Here is a 19,960-nt window from a genome sequence, read left to right on the forward strand (position 1 = left end):
TTATGGAAAGTTAATAGAGAGCCTTGTCAGTAGAAAACCTGGCATATGGAGACAGATGACTGGGCCTACTTATTCCTTAAACGATTGCATTGTTTTTCCCTACTACCTGTGGGAACTCATTTTTTTAAAGCATGTCTAATGAAACTGCACACATGTGGTGCCTCAGAGTCTGGATTCACCATAGTTCTGTCCCTTTGGCCTAGTTTCACTTTATTTTCTGAACATCTGTTCCTTCATCTGTAAGATGTAAACAATAATGCCTTCTAGAGTTGTTTTGAGATTTAAATGAGCTGGTCTATGTAGAGTACCAAGCACAGGGCCTGGTACCCAGAAGCTATCAGATAATATTGATTCTCAGCCATCTTTCCACCTTCTGTCTTTCTTTTCTATTTCAGTAAAAATTGAGTATCTGCTGTTTGTCATGCACTGATGATAAAACTGATACGGACTCACTAAAGCCAAAAAACTGAAATAGACGATGACTTGGTTTTCAAAGAACTTAAAATTGAGGGTGGCAGGGAACAGATGCTTAAGGCAACAAACTATATTAGAAAATAGAATAAAATAAATGCTAAATAAAGATGCAAGCAATGTGCTAGGGGTTGAACAGGAGAGGAATTAGAGGAGAGAATATGTAATATAGTCATTTAAGGACACATAGATTTTCATAAGTGAACACAGCAGTAAAAGATAATTCCAAATATGAAATTGCATATCATGTTAGATGAGTAGCACATTGTTGGCTTTTTTTTTTTCTTGTGTATGAGATGGGACATGTTTTGGGCGCTCAGGCTGGAAAATTAGAGTGGAGGCAAATCTCTCACGCAAATAGCTTCACTTTCTGGCTGAAGAGCTGATATGCAGCATTGGATGAAAATGCACCTGGACGATCTCATGGATGTAATCACTTCTAAGAACAGAAAAAAAAACAAAAAACAAAAAACAAAACCTACCAAATGGTTGCAAAAATGCTTGCTAAGCATTGGAAATCCATCTGATGTCACTTATTGTCAGGGTAGGCACAATATTTGCTTGCAATGTAAATTCCTGACTAGAGACTTCTCTATGAGATAATTGATGGTTAAAAATTTATGAAGTAGCAATCTAAACAAATAAAACTTGTTGGTATGGAATTCGATGTATGATTTCTCTTAGATCAAAGAGATTCTCCAAGCTACACTGCTGCCAACCCTGTTTCCTTTGGGAGTAGGAATCAGAGTCCCTAGAGGCAATTTACTTCAACTTTTGGGAATTCTGCTTGCTTTGTATAGAAGACCTGTCTTAGAGAATTTAATTGTTGTCCAGTGGTCAAAATAGTTTAGGCTGGATATTGGGTTTGTGAATAATACGAATTAAATCTAGATGTCATGTATTAAAAATCAAGTACCAATGTTTCTTTTGTAAGAATACTTTCATGTACTTTGTTATTTCTGCTTTTAGGGACCTAATACCTATCATTGCTGCTCTGGAATACAATCAGTGGTTCACAAAGCTGTCCTCTAAGGATCTAAAACTGGTAAGTGATCAAAGATACAGAAAATATTGCTTGGCTTTGCTGAATTTCAAAAACCTGATAATTGTAAAAATACCAAAATGTTTTCTACCATGCTGGTAAGCTACATACATTTTGTTTCTTGAGGAGCTATTTTCCTGTAAATGATTTGCATAACATTTTATAAAGTTTATATTGTGAGATGCTTCAAAGAAGTATTTCCTCATATTTTTAGCTGCTTCTGGCAATTTTAGAAGATGAACTGTGGATGAAATGTGGAAAGATACATTTAATGTAGCCTTCAGTACAAACTCATTACAGTTACATCTGCACAGCTGCAAATAGCAGATTTTATATTCCTGTCCTTTTGTCTCCACAAAGATTCCCATCCTGAGAATTTAGGAAAGAAAATGTTAACAGGTAGACCTGGTTGAGTTATGATAGTTAATGTTGATTTTCTGAATGGGTTTTTAGGCAGATTTATTTGTAAGTAAAATGAAATAAAAGTGAAATCAGTTAGTTTTCATAAGGTATGGAGAAGTCAAATATTTGGACTATTTTACTAGTGGAAAATAAGATTCTCTGTTGGGGATTTTGCAGGTTCAAAGCAGTCATGTAGACAGATGCTTATCCATGACTTAACTTTCTGATGCTTCATTTTAGGATGAGAAATAATTTAGATATTGTTTTATTGGAGACTCTTAACATTCAAGTCTCCAGCTTTCAGAGATTGTGGAATCTGGGGGTTTAAGATTTTCCTAGTGAAGAGATTGGATTTGGATTGAGAGATGGATCTGTATGAAGTAGAGGGTTGAGACTGGCTAGTAGGCGGGCTCATGGTTCCCTGAATTTGCCTAGAGTTGAGGTGGCTTGAGGGATTATGAGAGTGGGCTGAACTCATTTGGGGTCTCTTAGGAGCCATTGTGGTACAGGAAAAGAGTGTGGACTTGGAATCAGAAGCATCAGTTTCAGATTATGACTCTTATTACAAGGCTGTGTGACCTTAGATAAGTTACATGACCTTCTAGAACCTCAGCTTCATACGTACCTATTGTTGAGAGCTACTTGGAGTTCAGTTCTTATTCATCTATATCCAGTCCTTATCACATGGTATAGCTCATAGTAGTACTCAGTTAAAATTGGCTTAATTATAGATGTCAGATATCAAATAACTTTGTTAAATGAACATAGCAATATAACTAATTTGCTGGTGGTTGAGATGAATAAATGATGTGTGTAGAAATTCTAACATAATAGCTGACATATTGCAGGCATTTCATAACTGTTAACTGTTGTTACCATCATCACAATCAGACTAGCTAAGAGATTGAGAAATGAATAAATATGGGAGTGTGAATTACATGAACTGTTTCGATGGAACAGCAGTTATGTTCGAGCAGTGATGATGGAGCTAGGGGTGGCAGGAGTGGGAGCCAGGTGAGCCCTCAGGGAAGATGGGTAGCCATGATGGGAGCCTGGGAATAGAATATTCTTGTTTGATGCTTGATGATTTGGGATCCTTTCCAGGACTGAGCCAGCAAAGATTATAGGTGGGAAAGGGGAGGCATTGGAGGAATGAGAGGTAGATTAGCCCAGGGATCGTGGGATCGGAGAAAACAATGGCTTGCTACCAAGTCAGTTTTCCTGGTTTATTCAAACATTCATATATGCTCATGGTTTTCAAAATGGGGTTCCTCCAGAGGGTTTCCAGAAGGTTGTGGATATCCCACTTTTGGAAATTGTTCCAAGTTACTATTACAGGAAGGTGTCCAAGCAATTGGTGCTGTCATTCAGTCATTATTCCCCCCAGGTATCATCTCCTTTTAGCTGGCTTCGATGCTTAGGACAGAAAATATTCACCTAATTTCAGCCCTGGCAAAACAAAGCATGTGAATGTTTGTATGCTTTCTTGAGTGTTCTGGGATGAAAGGAAGTAGAGTGACAGGATTTGAAGACTGCTGCTATTGCTTTTCTATTAATTGAGATTTAAACACAAAAATACATTTGCATATATTTTTAATATTTGGTATTTTAAAATAAAACGTGATCTTCCTAGCTATCAATATACAGGTCTTCAAAAATAATACTAAATTCTTCATGTTTTTCACCCAAAGTTAAAAAGAAATGATACTTTTCCTTTTGGTGGGAAATGGGCAGTCTCAGAACACTTTCTTTTTTTTTTTTTTTTTTTTTTTTTTTTTTTTTTGAGACAGAGTCTTGCTTTGTTGCCCAGGCTAGAGTGAGTGCCGTGGCGTCAGCCTAGCTCACAGCAACCTCAAACTCCTGGGCTCGAGCGATCCTTCTGCCTCAGCCTCCCGAGTAGCTGGGACTATAGGCATGCGCCACCATGCCCGGCTAATTTTTTTTTTTATATATATATCAGTTGGCCAATTAATTTCTTTCTATTTATAGTAGAGACGGGGTCTCGCTCTTGCTCAGGCTGGTTTTGAACTCCTGACCTTGAGCAATCCGCCCGCCTCGGCCTCCCAAGAGCTAGGATTACAGGCGTGAGCCACCGCGCCCGGCTCAGAACACTTTCTACTTTGGGTTTATTTGAAGGAAAGGGCAAGATGGAGAAGAACATCTTCTTTGGATTTTTTTAAACATAAAGTGCATGACAAAAATAAGTGGCTTCTTCTCAAATTAGATGAGCTATCTGGGTTAAGATTGTTCCTAGCCCATTAAAAGCCTCCTGTGCTAAGGTACCACAAGAAAAATAAGATTTATTTTTATGCTTTATGCTTATGAAGCAAATTAGTAGTCACTCTTCCAAATTTAAATAAAAGATTTTTTTTAAAAAGCTACCAAGTATTCTGCCGTTAGGACTATGTTTCTGCCCAATAGTTTTGATTCATTTAAAAAGCAGTAGAATTGGAGTCTTGCTCCACTTCTTTAGTTTTGTAACCCAGGCAAGTTGGTGAGCTTAATGGCATTTTGTTTTTTTTTAGTCTTTTAAAGATGATGTGGTTGGACCAGATAATGTATATGGTTTCTTTTAGTTCTAAAGTTCTGTATTTACTTTATTTTTATTTTGTACTATTTCATTTGTTACTTTATAGTGCCTTTAGTTTTTGTTGTATACGTTTGATTTTTAACTAAATGTAAGCTCTTGGAGAATCATTATATTCATTTTTAAAAATTCTTCCTAAATCAGTGAACATAGTGTTGAGCATGCAAGTAGGCATCTGGCAAGTACCATTGTAATTATCACATTTTACTTAGTATCTAGGTTTGTGTAGCTCTTTAAATATTGCATTTCTGTATATTCTTCAGAGGAGAAAATAATGCTTTTCATATAGTTGGCACTTAATAAAAATTAGTAAAATGCATGTAATCATGAATGACATGTTACACTTCTCCCTTACTGGCATCTGAAAGAAAGCTGAATATAATTTCCTAAATTTTCTTTAGTAAATTTTTATTATAGTGTTTATACCCCAAAGGGCATTAACTCTTCAAAGCCCTGTTTTGGTAAATTATTTTCCTGGATGCTCTCTGCAAGGTTGCCTAGAAATGGTAATGATCCCAAGGATTATTTCTGGAAATTAGGATAATCCCTGCAAAAACATTATCTAAGCAATCACTTTTTATCATGACAACACAGAATAAGATCAGTTCCCTTGAGTATACATTGTCAGAGAATTATACTGATAAGGGTGTTACCACTTTGAAAATCATAACCGTCAGCATAATGTAAATTTCAGGCATCAGGTCAATTGGAATTAATTTTTCTCCTTCCTTCCTCAATCAGAGAGAGACACTAGAATCCCAGGAATAGTGTGAAAATGGCATTATAGACTGAATGGAATCCAACAGCATTTAAGAATTATGAGAGCCCTTAGATGCTGTGGGACTTGGGATGTTTCCAATTTAGGTTTTCTTAAGGACATTTTAGCTAGAGAACTTGTGCTACATTTCAGAGTCTGTTCCAATTATGGTTAACCCAGTTGGGTATTTGTGATCTGATAAGTCAAAGAACTGTAAATCTTTTTTTGTGGTATTGTAAGAAAATAAAGTGCTTTGACTACTGTATGCCATGGCACACAGAACATGCTTTCTTTTCTCTTCTCTTCCCCTTCCCTTTTCCCTTTCCCTTTCTGTCCTATCATAAAGGATTTAAGTAGCACCTAAGTTGTAATGAGATTTTAAAATCACTTTTTAATGTATATAAGGTTAGGAGCCACCTTCAGTTAGTTTCAGAATAAACTGAATTCTGTTTCAGAATAAACTGAAACTTCATTGGCAGGATATAAGTAAATATAGAAACATTAATAAATATTCAGAAGGGAAAATTATGCACAATTCTATCACCAGGGCACAACTCTTCATTTTTCATACTCCCTTCAAGATTTTATTACATATATTAGTCATTTCAATTATTATAATCTTATTAACATTTTATTCTAATTATGCGTTTTTATTTAACATTGTATCGTAACCATTTAAAATATTTTCATAGACATAATTGTTATATAATTGCATTATGGCTTTTTTTTCTTTTAATCCAAATTCAGCATATTCAGTTTTATGTTCTTTTTTTGAGAAATATCTAAAATGGATTCAAAAGGATTAACATTATCAAACAATCACTCATCTAACTGTATGATTTCAATACAGTTTGATACAATAAGAAAATAAAAACCATAAAAACATACATTTAACTTTAAAAATGTTTAAAACTACTCATTTATTTATTGACTACTACAAAATTTTCATTCTTTAGAATTGGAAATTTCTAGGATTACCACATGTGCCATGAAGTATATTTTTAAAAGGCAAATGTATGCAATTGGAAACTACAAAATTAAAAATCAAACTTATATTCATTTTATAGTATGTCAAAATAAGTCTCATATTCAATAATCTAATACATAATATATTAAAATTATGCTTTTGAAATAAACTTATCACTAACCTTCCTGTTAGAAGCACACTATAGGATACATAATATTTTAAAAATGGTATCCCAAAGTTTATAAGAGCACTTTATTAACATAAAAGGCATAAAAAATATGCCTTTTAGGGTTGTAATAACGATTTAAAAACAATAATCAATGAGGCGTATTTGTTGCTGATTATTCTTCATATGCTGTTAATATGCTCATCCTGCGGGAGGGCTCTTTCCCATCTTCTTCTTCAGTGGTTCTTGTGCACCTTTGCATGAGTTAAGATGTGAGCTTTCAAGTTAAATTTGACTGAACAAACCTCTTGCTTCAGCCTTGAAAGGGACACACAAAACATTTCTCCCCAGTGTGGATGCGTACATGTGTATGCAAATTGAAGTCCAGGGAAAAGCACTTTCTGCATCCTTCAAAAGTGCACTGAAATGGCTTCTCTCTGGTATGAACCAGAAGATGTCCCTTTAGTATGAAGCTCTCAGCGAATGCCTTTCCACATTCTGCACACAGCGTGGTCTTGGGCAGCATGAATGAGGAGATGCTTTTTCAGGGCAGCTCTGTACCTCAACCTTTGTGGGCATCCACTCTCAGGACAAGTGATTGACTTTGGAGAATCATATTCTTTATTTTTAGGGGGCTTCTTTCTAGCAAATTCTGCACTACCAAAATTTTTTTTTTTTTTTGAGACAGAGTTTCACTTTTGTTGCCCAGGCTAGAGTGAGTGCCGTGGCATCAGCCTAGCTCACAGCAACCTCAAACTCCTGGGCTCAAGCGATCCTTCTGCCTCAGCCTCCCGAGTAGCTGGGACTACAGGCATGCACCACCATGCCCGGCTAATTTTTTGTATATATACTTTTAGTTGGTCAATTAATTTCTTTCTATTTTTAGTAGAAACGGGGTCTCGCTCAGGCTGGTTTCGAACTCCCGACCTCGAGCAATCCGCCCGCCTCGGCCTCCCAGAGTGCTAGGATTACAGGCATGAGCCACCGCTCCCGGCCAAATTTTTTTTTTAATCATTATTGTATATTTTCTGTGTCTTAGTCCCTTCATGCTTAGATTGGGTGGCTTATAAACAACGGAGGTGTATTTCTCACAGTTCTGGAGGCAGGGAAGTCCAAGATCAAGGCTCTAGCAGATTTGGTGTCTGGTGAGGGCCTGCTTTCTGGTTCTTACATGGTGTCTTCTACCTGTGCCTTTCTTCGGGATAAGGGACAAGGTAGCTTTCTGGGGCCTCTTTTATAAGGGCACTAATCTCATTCATGACGACTCCACCCTCATGACTTAGTCATCTCCCAAAGGCCCCACTTGCTAATACCATCACATGGGGCATTAGGTTTTCAACATGTTGGTTCTTGGGGGGACACAAACACAGACTATAGCATTCTTTTTGATTGTTTCTCCTGCTGGATGGCACACTTTTGAAGGCAGGGACTTTGTCCTTTATGTTATTGTATTCTCAGGATCTTCATTGTGCTAGTACATACTAGTAGATGCTCATTCAAGCTGTATTGAATGAATGAATGTATGAATGAATGTTGTATTCAATTTAAACTTTGCATTGCATAGATTTATAACAATGAAATGAAGCTTTATTCTTTAGATTTATGGAGTAGTTAAAGAATGTTTTCTGTTACAGTCCACTGATGTCTGTGAACAGATCTTGAGGGTGGTGAGTAGGTCCAATCGACTGGAAGAATTGGTGTTGGAAAACGCTGGACTTAGAACGTGAGTATTTTCCTGAATTTATGAATATGTTACTTTAAAACTTTATGCTATTTGTTCTGCTAATTAATGCATAGTTTAAAAGAAAGTTGGGCTACTCACATACACAGTGCTTTCCCTGCTGAGGAAAAAAATCCCTGTGATCCCTATCATTATTGTGAAGACCAAGAATCTGATAACATCTCTTGCTGTTGTATCACTTGATTTTTTTTTTTTTTTTGAGAAAAGATCTTGCTCTGTCACTAGAGTGCAGTGGTGTCATCGTAGCTCACTGCAACCTCAAACTCCTGGGCTTAAGCAATCCTCCTGCCTCAGTCTCCCAAATAGCTGGGACTACAGGCACTTACCACCATGCCCATCTAATTTTTCTATGTTTTGTAGAGACAGGGTCCTGCTCATGCTCAGGCTGGTCTTGAACTCGCCTCAGGCAATCCTCTCACCTCAGCCTCCTGGAGTGCTAGGATTACTGGTGTGAGCCATTGCACCTGGCCTTGATATTATTGAGGGCACATAGTATAGTGGCTAAGAGCATGGATCCTTCAGCCAGAAGCCTCCTGGCTTGTTTATGCTTTCTGTGCCTCAGTCTCTTCACCTTTAAAATGGGAATAATAATAGTGCCTGCTTTGTAGAATTAAAATTGTGATGATAAATGAATTAATATATGTAAAGTACTTGAAAAAGTACATTTCACATTGTAGATGCTATGCATATCTTTTATTATCATCACGGCTGGTAGTTGTGGTAATAATATACTTCATGTGATTTTACCGCTTTGCTTTGATCAGTTTTAGTGATCTCTCTCCCTTTTCAAGTTAACACTTTTATATAGTCTTTATATAGTGGTTTAGTAGTCACTACCTAAGACTTACTGTTAGGAGCATTAAGAGTTAGAATCTGTTAGAACAAAGATTTTACTGCTGTTAAGTGAGGAAGGTTGACAGTTTCATAATCAAAGCACTTAGTATGTTTTTTCGAGTTACACATAACTAAAATAGTGATTTTGATTTTGTTAAAATTGTAGCCTTTAAACTCAATAATTAGAGTAATCAGTTTTGCATTCATGAGTGCATGAAATGAGAAATAAGATATAGTAAATAGCCTAACTATAATTTACACGAAAAGCAGGTTCAATCCAATATATATTTTTAATTATGGAGGGGCCAAGAAGTACTATTAATAGCATACAGCAATGTATCTTCAAAGGGGCAATTTTATATTTTCTTTTTGCTTTTGGCCAATCAAAATGAACTATCTTCTGGCTTTACAAATTCTCTAATGAAGTGTTAATGGGTATTAACAAATATATGATATATAGACTAATATTTCAAGGGAGGTTTCTCTTTTTTAGATATTACTCTGTTCTAAGCTTTAAATGTTTTATTTGAACAGTCTTATACTTTGTGCTATTTAATCTTATTGTTTTGTTTACTTGCAGAGATTTTGCACAAAAACTGGCCAGTGCTCTAGCGCATAATCCCAACTCAGGACTCCACACAATTAACCTTGCTGGCAACCCACTGGAGGACAGAGGTACTGTGGTGTTCATGTTATCACTGATGCCAGAATTGTAAGAGGATTAGGCAGTTTTAATTTAGCCATGCCTGAAGAGAGTAGTATCAAGCTAAGTTGTAATTAGGTTATAAATGCTATTGATGATCTTGTTGGTTTCTAGTTCTTTTTACCCTTTCATGAAAATACTCATGCTAAAATTTTATAATCTGCTTAACATTTTTTGCAGTATGATACAAAAGGAAAGGAAGATACTGTTTTTAAAATATCTTATTAGTTATCTATTGCTTCATAACAAATTGCCACATACTTGGCAGCTTTAAATGATAACAAATTTATTATTTCATAGTGTCCTTGGGTCAGTAGTCTGGGTATAGGTCTAGTTAGCTGAGTTCTGTGCTCAGGATCTCTCTCATAAGATTGAAATCAAGTTGTCGACAGGGGCTGCAATCTCATCTGGGACCTGTAGTCCTCAAGTTCACTGGTTGTTGGTGTAATTAATTTCCTTGGGGATATAGGACTGAGTTCTCTGTTTTCTTGCTAGCGAGGGCCACTTCCAGCTCTTAGAGGCTGCGCTCCTAGAAAGGTCCACGCCATGTGGCCCCCTCCTCTCACAATACAGCAGTTTGCTTTGTGTTTGAGGCCAGCTGGAGCACATCTCTCTGACGCTTTAGTTGCTTTTAAACAGCTTACTTAACTCAGGCACACCCAGGACAATTTCCATTTGATGAATTCAAAGTCAACTGATGAGTAACCTAATCATGGTAGTGATATCCCATTACACTTAACCCTTGAGCAATGTGGAGGTGAGGGGCGCCGACCACCTGAGTAGTCAAAAATCCACATGACTTTTGAATCCCCCAAACTTGACTACTAATAACCTGTTGAATAGAGAGGCCTTACCGATAGCATAGTCAATTAGCACATATGTTATATGTTACATGTATTATATACTGTATTCTTATAATAAAGTAAACTAGAGAAAAGAAAATATCATTAAGAAAATCATAAGGAAAAGAAAATATATTTCCTATCCCTTAAGTGGAAGTGGATCATCATAAAGGTCTTCATTTTCATCTTTATGTTGAGTAAGCAAAGGAAGAAAGGGGTTGGTCTTGCTGTCTCAGGGGTGACAGAAGTGGAAGAAAATCTGCATATAAGTGGTCCTATGCAGTTAAAATCCATGATGTTCAAGGGTCTACTATTCACCAGCCTCCCTAGTACCTGAAGTAATTGTACAGGGTTTGTATACTAGGGCTGAGAATCTTGAGGGAACTATTTAGAATTCTGCCTCCCATAAATATCTTTTAATATTTAATAAGATTTGAGTGTGAGAATAGGGGGAGGTTGAAGAACTAGAGTTTGTGATGAGTCAGAAAGTTTCATTAAAGGTGTTTGTGTGGATTGAGGGAAGAGTCAATAGGTTTAGAAAGGGAAACTTCAGAATTTGAATTCTTAGTAGTAGAACATCGATGGACAAAGTTTAAGAAAGAATCGGTTGATCTCTAGTGGGACAATTTTGTTTTCATTTCCTGTTGCAAATGTTTTCCAGCTTTGTTGAATAAGGACCTTTTACTTTTTAGTGCTATATATTTAGTGCTATATATTTACTTTTTAGTGCTATATATTAATAATTATTAAACTAAGTGCAAGATACTGATACAGATGGTCAGTTTTTCTTTTTGTCCCTGGTATAGACATTGTTCTGTGTTGAAAAAGATACTCGTGATATTCAAGCAAAAATCTCAAGTAACTTCCCAGTATCTGAAGTAGTGAATCTAAGGGAAGTTTGAGACTGAATTAGAAAACTAGATCACATGAAAATCACCCTTATAGAATAAGCCAAAAATGAAAATAATGGATGCATAGTACTGGAATAGGAGTTTCCCTGGGGTATACTATTAATATAATAATTTCTAAGGAAGACAAATGTTTCTCTGTTTATCAAATGCTATAGAGAGGTGAATGTGATGAAGTAGAAATCATGGAGATAACTTTTTTATAAAAAGGAGGGTTATTTTGGTTTTGTTTTTAAGATGGAAGGACCTCAATCATATTTATCTACTGACAGAACAAATCTTGTAGAGGGAGATAGTTGTTGGAGGCAGGTCTTTAAGCAAATGAAATTCAGAGTTCAGGTGGACCAGGAATGGGGCACTCCTTAGTCATTAGGGAAATGCAAATTAAAAACCACAATGAGGTACCTACGTGACAGCCAGTAGTATGGCTATAATCAAAATATGTGTTGGAGAGGATCAGAAGAAACAGAAACTTATACATTAATGGTGGGAATGCAAAATTGTACAGGCACTTTGAAAACCAGTTAGGACTGTTTCTTAAAAAGTTAAACTTGAATTTGCCATGTGACCCAGCAATTCCACTCGTGGGTATATTGCCCAAGGGAAATGAGACACATGTCCACACAAAGACTTGTGAGTGAATGTTTACAGCAGTATTATTTATAATAACCCCAAATTGGAAACAACCCAAATGTCCATCACTGGTGATTGGGCAAATAAAATGTGGCTTATGTATACAATGGAATACATAATAAAAGACAAATTCTGACACATGCCACAACATGGATGAACCTCAAAAACATTATGTGGAGTTAAAGAAGCCAGACTAAAAGACAACATATTGTTTGAGTTTGGGGGACTGGGAGGGGAGAAGGAATTACCCTTTGTTTCCTTTCCTGTTGTGCATCTCATGTTCCCTAAGGTGTAGCCACATCTGGCGGTTTGTTGCCTCAGGCATAAAGTTTCTTCTATCTTGCCCTCACCTTGGAGCCTCTGTGCAAACTTCTGTGATAGCACTTCCTTCATTCTGCCTGCATTATAACTAGGGGTGGATGATTCTTCCCCTAGAAAGTGCCTCCGCCACCTTACTTCCTCTCATCCCAACTCCTGGCCCTTCTTTCTCCCTTTCCTTTCTAGGACATACAGCATCTAGTGTAAGACCTTGCACATAATAAGTAGTTTCTTTAAATTGAGTTTGATTTTATTTAACTCTCTTATATAGTACTTGAAATGGCACTTGAAAATCATGGTAAAGTGTATAGAGGTTACTTATGTTTGGAGTGAGAACATGTGTTCAAAGATGGTGTTTGCCTGCCTTTCCCCTCTGCATTCCTGCCTCCCAGACCTGGTTTTGTGTCTTTTCATCTAGTTGCGCACTGTTTCCAGGTGTTGTCATCACGAATCATTCCAAGGATGGTTTCTTTAGCCTCAAGTGTACATACCAACACTCTAGTGTGACTTCTGTTTGCATACCCTCACATTTTGGCATTCTTGAAAATATTTTCACAGGTCCAGACTTTTCTTATTTCTGCCCCTCGTAGATTCATTCATTGCTGTATTTGCCAGGCCTCATGGACAGCTGCCAACACCTGTATTTCCCTCTTTTCTTCACTCTTGGGGCTGAGCCTCCTGAACACAAATTCTTTATTGTTTCTTTTTATTCAGGCTAAATACCTGAAGATGATTGGTAGTTTTTCTGCTCATGGATGGAAACCTCACAAGAAATCCAACTGAGTATAAAATATTATTGAAATTTCAATCTAGAGAAAAATTTTAGTCATTTTTGTTTCCAAGCTTTTCAATGATGGTATTTTATGTTTGAAAACAAACAATACAAAGGATGAGAGTGGAGCCTGTAATTAAATTGTATAGAATATAAAGCAGACCAAACCAGGGAACATTATTTACAAGGAAAATCAAAGAAACACAAGGCAGATAGCGTCTAGTAGTTAAAAAGCACAGAATTCGGAGGAATTTAAATATCAAATGGGATGTGATTTTGCACCTTTACCATCCACTCAGAGGCTTATTTGGAAACTCTCAGAGAGAAAGTTTGGCTCCTTACAGTTCAGTCGTCTTGTCACACCTATGTATAAAGGACAAGCCTGCAGCCTTCTGATTGTTAAGGGGCATATGGTGAAGCAGGTTAAAGTATGATTTAGTCAGTAGAGGTACAGTGTATAGGAGGAATGCTTCAAATGCGGGGTGCCCTGCCCCTTCTCTGCAAGAGCCACTCAAGGTGGTGAACAGACCACCCACACACAAGCTATTCTTAACCATGGTCACAAGGCCACACCTGCTCACCAGCTTGCTTTGGCCTTCATCTAACGCAGTATTTTTTCTTACTGTGGATCAAAACCCATTGGTAGGCCATGAAATCAGGCTAATAGTTCATGACAAACATTGTTTTTTTTTTTTAAAGAAATGGACTAGAATAGAAAATGTCAGAATACATTATTTAAGGAAAACCTTTAGTTTTCTAATACTAATGTATGTGTGTGTATTTATTTTTATATGAAGTGCCTACATCATGATGTCAAATCTGTTTCTTTATGTGGATCACGGTAGAAAAGGCTTGAAAACTTCTGCTTCGTAGCAGAAGATCTGAATATTAACTAATTTTGTGGTGAGTCCTCTTGAGATGAACAGGTACCTGCACCAGGGTGTTCTTAGCCATTGTCATGTGACTCTTTGGATCTGACATTACTTCTTGCTAAAGCTGAGTATTTTCAGAGAATGCAGTTTTCTCTCTGCTCATATCACATGCTTTACTTCCCTAAACATTGCAAACTCCATGTTCTAGTCTTCCTATTTATCCTTCCCAGTACCCTAATTTTTATGATCTCAGCCTTGTTAGGAATATTTGTCCTCATTTCTTCCATTCATTTCATTGGAAATTAGATTATGTCATTTAAAAACCATTTAGATGGGATCTGATCAAATTAAAAAGTTTCTGCACAGCCAAGGAAACCATCAGTAGAGCAAATAGACAACCCACAGAGTGGGAGAAAATATTCGCTCTCTACACCTCTGATAGAGGTCCAATAACAAGAATCTATGTAGAACTTAAAAGAATTAACAAGAAAAAAATCAAACAATCCCATCAAGAAATGGGCGACAGAATTGAAGAAAACTTCTCCAAAGAAGACAGAATAATGGCCTGCAAACATATAAAAAAAATGCTCAACATCTCTAATTATTAGAGAAATGCAAATCAAAACCACAAGGAGATACCACCTAACCCCAGTAAGAATGGCCTATATCAAGAAATCCCAAAACAACAAATGCTGGCGAGAGACAGGAACACTCTTACACTGCTGGTGGGACTGCAAATTAGTGCAACCTTTGTGGAAAAGAATTTGGAGATACCTCAAACAGCTAGAAATAGAAATAGCATTCAACCCTGCAATAGCATTGTTGGGCATCTACCCAAAAGAGCATAAGACATTCTGTTATAAAGACATCTGCACCCAAATGTTTATGGCAGCACAATTCGCTATTGCACGGTCATGGAAACAACCCAAGTGCCCGTCAATTCATGAGTGGATAATTAAAATGTGGTATATGCTCACAATGGAATATTATTCAATCCTAAGAAATGACTGTGAGCTAGCACTGTTTATGCTATCCTGGATTAAGCTTAAGCCCGTTATCCAAAGCGAGGCAACACAAGACATGGAAAATGGGCCCCACATCTACTTGCCATCAAATTGGTACTGACTGATTAAAACTATGGTTTTCAAATGGTGGCAATGCTCACCAGGGATTTAGGGGGGAGACCCAATCTTAGGAATGTGGTGGGCATTTTAGAGGGGAAGGGCATAACTCTAACCCTTCTTAGGGAGAGGCAAGGATATACAATGTAACCAAAATGTCAAAAAAAAAAAAAAAACACAACAAAACAAGCAAACAAAAAAGGGAAAAAAACCCACAAAACTTTTTATCGTGTGGTGGGCAGGCGGGGCGAGGGGAGGAGGAAAGGGGTGTATGCTTACATGGCGTGTGGTGCACACCACCTGGGGGTTGGACACATGGGGGGAAGGAGGGGGGATGGGGGCAATGTTTGTAACACTAGCAATATTTGTGCCTCCATAATATGATGAAATAAAAGCGAAAAAGAAAAACCATTTAGAATCCTAGCTCAGAGTGTTTTTGTTTGTTTTATGTTTTTGTTTTTTGTTTTTTTTTTTAGCTCAGGATCAGTTAATATCAGAGTGTTTTGTTGACCTGATATACCCCAGTATTTTTTTCCCTCCAACTCTCTTGTGGTGACTCCGATTTGATCTTCCAAATTAGACAAGAGAAATAGATTCTAGGATTGCTTCTCTTTTCTTTTCTTTTCTTTTCCACCCTTTCCTTTCCTTTCCTTTCCTTTCCTTTCCTTTCCTTTCCTTTCCTTTCCTTTCCTTTCCTTTCCTTTCCTTTCCTTTCCTTCCCCTTCCCCTTCCCCTTCCCCTTCCCCTTCCCCTTCCCCTTCCCCTTCCCCTTCCCCTTCCCCTTCCCCTTCCCCTTCCCCTTCCCCTTCCCCTTCCCCTTCCCCTTCCCCTTCCCCTTCCCCTTCCCCTTCCCCTTCCCCTTTCCTTTCCTTTCCTGTTCATTGTATATACATCAGTGGGTTCTTGAGTCAAAATACATGGGTTTAATTCTGTGGTCCACCACTTTCTAGCTAAGTGTCGTTGGACAAATTACTTACTTTCCCTTTGCCTCAACTTCTTAATCTTTTTTTTTTTTTTTTTTTTTCTGAGACAGAGTCTCACTTTGTTGCCCAGGCTAGAGTGAGTGCCATGGCGTCAGCCTGGCTCACAGCAACCTCAATCTCTGGGGCTCAGCGATCCTACTGCCTCAGCCTCCCGAGTAGCTGGGACTACAAGCATGCGCCACCATGCCCGGCTAATTTTTTTTTGTATATATATTTTTAGTTGGTCAATTAATTTATTTCTATTTTTGGTAGAGACGGGGTCTCGCTCAGGCTGGTTTCGAACTCCTGACCTTGAGCAATCCACCCGCCTCGGCCTCCCAAAGTGCTAGGATTACAGGCGTGAGCCACCGCGCCCGGCCCAACTTCTTAATCTTTAAAATAAATAATTATAGTACCTACCACATATGGATGTTCTAAGGATTAAATGAGATAATACACACAAAAGAATAAGAATAGCATTTCACATATTGTGCAATAGTAAATGTTAGCTTTTACTTCCTCATTTGATTCAGAAAATATAGCCTTGTGAATTTAAATGTTACACATGTTATTATTTCTGTTTTATGGATGAGGAAACTGAGTTTACATGTTGTGGACAAAGCTTGCAGAAGGGTATCTAATACCAATTGTACTCCCTTCTAAGAGATCCTGACTAATCAGTCTCTCATACTGTAGTTTGTGATTTTCTGTTTGGTTATCTTGATTTCCTTTGGAAGTAGAAGGAAACACTTCTGTGCATGCTATTTGAAAAAAATTGGCTTATTTCATATTATGTCAATAAATTTTCTTAAATAATCATTTTAATGTTTGAAGATGCCAGGTTAACAGAAAATAGTTTTCTTTGGATACATGATTTTAGACATATTTAATTGATATTTTAATGGTTACACAAGGTAAAACAATATTTTTTAAATGGCATAGATTTAGATTTTAGGACATTCATTCAAAAGTTGGGTGTGTTGACTCCATTTTTTTCCAGCATCCCTTTGTTCTTATATTTCTGGTTCTTGATTCTTTCTCTCAGCTTTATTTTTGAAGTGGAAATATTTCATTGTATTTTATTTGTTTATTCACTTACTTTTTTCTTTAGTGTTTCTGAACTCTCTAGGGAAGCTATAAAAATTGGTAGCAATCTAAAAATTTTAACTCCCCTAGGTTCTGACATCTACAATGTCCCAGTCTATATGCTTTCTGACAGAGAAGAAAGGCCTTTCGTTTCTCCTAGAAACCACTACCAAGATCAAGAAATGGAACATTATTAATGCTGTCTAGTCTTACCTTGTACTTTGCCCCAGTGATCACCACCCCTGCCTTCTATCTCCTCAAAAGATAACTGCTATTCCAACTTGTATCAGGATAGATAAGCTTTGCCTATTCTTGAACATCATAAATATGAAATTACATAGTATATACTATATGTATATTTGCCTCATTTTACTTCTTTTTGTGGACAGATTTGTTATAATGGATTTGGTTTTTTTGAATAGATAGAGAACTATTGAGAATATCTATTACTTCTTATATTAGCTTTGGTCAGTCATGATTTTCATAAGGAATTTGTCCATTTCTTCTAAAATGATAATTTTTTGACTTACAGATTTTTTTGATACCCTTCAGTTATATCTGCAATGTCTGTAGAATCTCTACTGATATTCTTTTTTCATTTGATTTTAATAATTTGATCCTTCTATTTTTTATTTATTTTGGTTACCAGTCTTGCTGGGATTTATCAATTTTGTTACTGTTTTTGAATAACCAGCTGTGTTAAATTTACTTATTTTTACAGCTGCTGTCTATTTAATTGATTTCTTCCCTTTTCTTCATTATTTCCTTTTGTTTACAAAGTTGGGATGGGGATTGATTGCTATTCTTTTTCAAACATCTTGAGATGGGTAATTAGATAATTACTTTCCAGCTTTTCTTCTTTATTTATATATATATATATGACTATGAATTCTCCTCTAAGAATTGCTCCAGTTATATCCCAAAAATACTAAGTCATAGTTTTTTATTTAACTCAAAATATTTTTAAAGTTTTCATTGTGATTTTTTTCATAGACTCATTTGTTACTTAGAAATACATTGCTTAAGTTATAATTATTTGGGAATTTTTAGTTATCTTCTTATTATAATTTCATAGTGATGGTAGCAGAGAACATACAAGTAGAGAATATTCTCTGTATGATTTCATAGTACTTAAGGAACATTTTATTATTTGTTGGGACTTGCTTTATGGCTCATCACATAGTCACTTTGGTACATTCAATGTGCACGTTGAAGAAGTGTATTCTGTAGTTATTGGGCATAGTGCTTTAAATATATCAATTATATCTTATTTCATTAGGTAGTTGATTATCTTCTATGTCTTTTTTTATCAGTTACTGACAGAGATGTGTTAAAAACCATTATTTTTACATATATGTATGTGTATACTTGTGTAATATATACATTTTTCTTTTTTTACTGTCAGATTTACTTTATATATATTTAGGCTAGGCTAATCAGAGCATACAGATTTAAGATAATTGTATCTTCTTCATTAGTGAAATGTTCCATTTATCTCTATTAGTGCTTCTGAAAATCTAACTTGTCTTATTACTGCTACACCAGATTTCTTTTGGTTAGTATTGGTAGCATATGTCTTTTTCCACATTTCTACATTCATTTATTCTGAATACTAGCAGCAGGTGTGTCTCTTGAAAACATCTGATAATTTTATTGAAATAAGCTATCTTTGACTTTTTTTTTTTTTTTTTTGAGACAGAGTCTCACTCTGTTGTCCGGGCTAGAGTGCCATGGCGTCGGCCTATTTCACAGCAACCTCAAACTCCTGGGTTCAAGCCATCCTCCTCCCTCAGCCTCCCGAGTAGCTGGGACTACAGGCATGCACCACCATGCCCAGCTAATTTATTCTATATATAGTTTTTAGTTGGCCAATTAATTTCCTCTTATTTTTAGTAGAGACAGGGTCTTGCTCTTGCTCAAGCTGGTCTCTAACTCCTGACCTTGAGCGATCCACCTGCCTTGGTCTCCCAGAGTGCTAGGATTACAGGCGTGAGCCACAGTGCCTGGCCTATATCTTTGGCTTTTAATTTGAGTCTTAGCACATTTATATTTAGTGCAATTTTTTATTTATTTGGGTGAAAGTCTGTATTTCCATTTTTTCCTCTTTTTTTTTTTTTATTCTTCCCTTTCCTTTTTCTGTATTTTGGATTAATCAGGTTTTAAAATTATTCCATCTTTCCCTCTCTCCCCATTAACTTATTAGTAATTAATTCCCTTACAAGAGTATATCAACTAAATATTAGGCCTGGTTTCATTTTGTAATTTACAAAATGGATCAGCATGTTCAAGTCTCTAGATATAGTCCAATAAAAATCCTGTTTAACATTATTTAATACAGTGACTTTTAAACTTCTTTGACAATGAAACACTGTGGGGAACTAGTGGCTCCCAAAATACCCACTGTCCTTAGGGATACACCCATTTCAAGGCTTATTCAAGCTGCATGATCTTTATGTTGTTTCTATGTAGTTATTTCTTGTAAATTTTGATAAGATTTTTAGAGAGTTTGGGATTATGTAATAGGTCAGTAACCAGCACAGTAGTTTCTTATTGCTACCTAGAGTTTGAGAATTAGTCTAAGGGAATTAGTATTAGCTTTGTTTAAGGAGGCTTCCTGAGAACATGCCCCTGAGGAAATTATAGCTCACCTGTAGCAGAAGGACCTGTAGGAAGGGTATATATTTATGTTACTTATATTTTCTCAGAAAACTGTCTGTGCTCATTGCAATCCTTGGATGAGTGAGCTGGTATTTCCAGTCTCCCACTCCGGCCATTA

The 19,960-nt window shown here is 36.6% G+C and overlaps 1 protein-coding gene across 7 annotated transcripts in view; it reads left to right on the plus strand.

Moving 5' to 3' along the window:
* The window catches only part of CARMIL1 (capping protein regulator and myosin 1 linker 1), a 318,790-nt gene that overhangs the window by 165,790 nt on the left and 133,040 nt on the right, over window positions 1-19,960 (plus strand). For all 7 annotated transcript variants that reach the window (XM_012741301.2, XM_012741297.2, XM_076010502.1 and 4 more), the window contains 3 exons: window positions 1,441-1,516; window positions 8,027-8,115; window positions 9,548-9,642. In XM_012741301.2, the coding sequence (XP_012596755.1) occupies window positions 1,441-1,516; window positions 8,027-8,115; window positions 9,548-9,642 (260 nt within the window). The remainder of the gene's footprint in view (window positions 1-1,440; window positions 1,517-8,026; window positions 8,116-9,547; window positions 9,643-19,960) is intronic.

The sequence above is a fragment of the Microcebus murinus genome, chromosome 15 (genome assembly GCF_040939455.1).
Source record: "Microcebus murinus isolate Inina chromosome 15, M.murinus_Inina_mat1.0, whole genome shotgun sequence".
Classification (NCBI taxonomy): Eukaryota; Metazoa; Chordata; class Mammalia; order Primates; family Cheirogaleidae; genus Microcebus; species Microcebus murinus.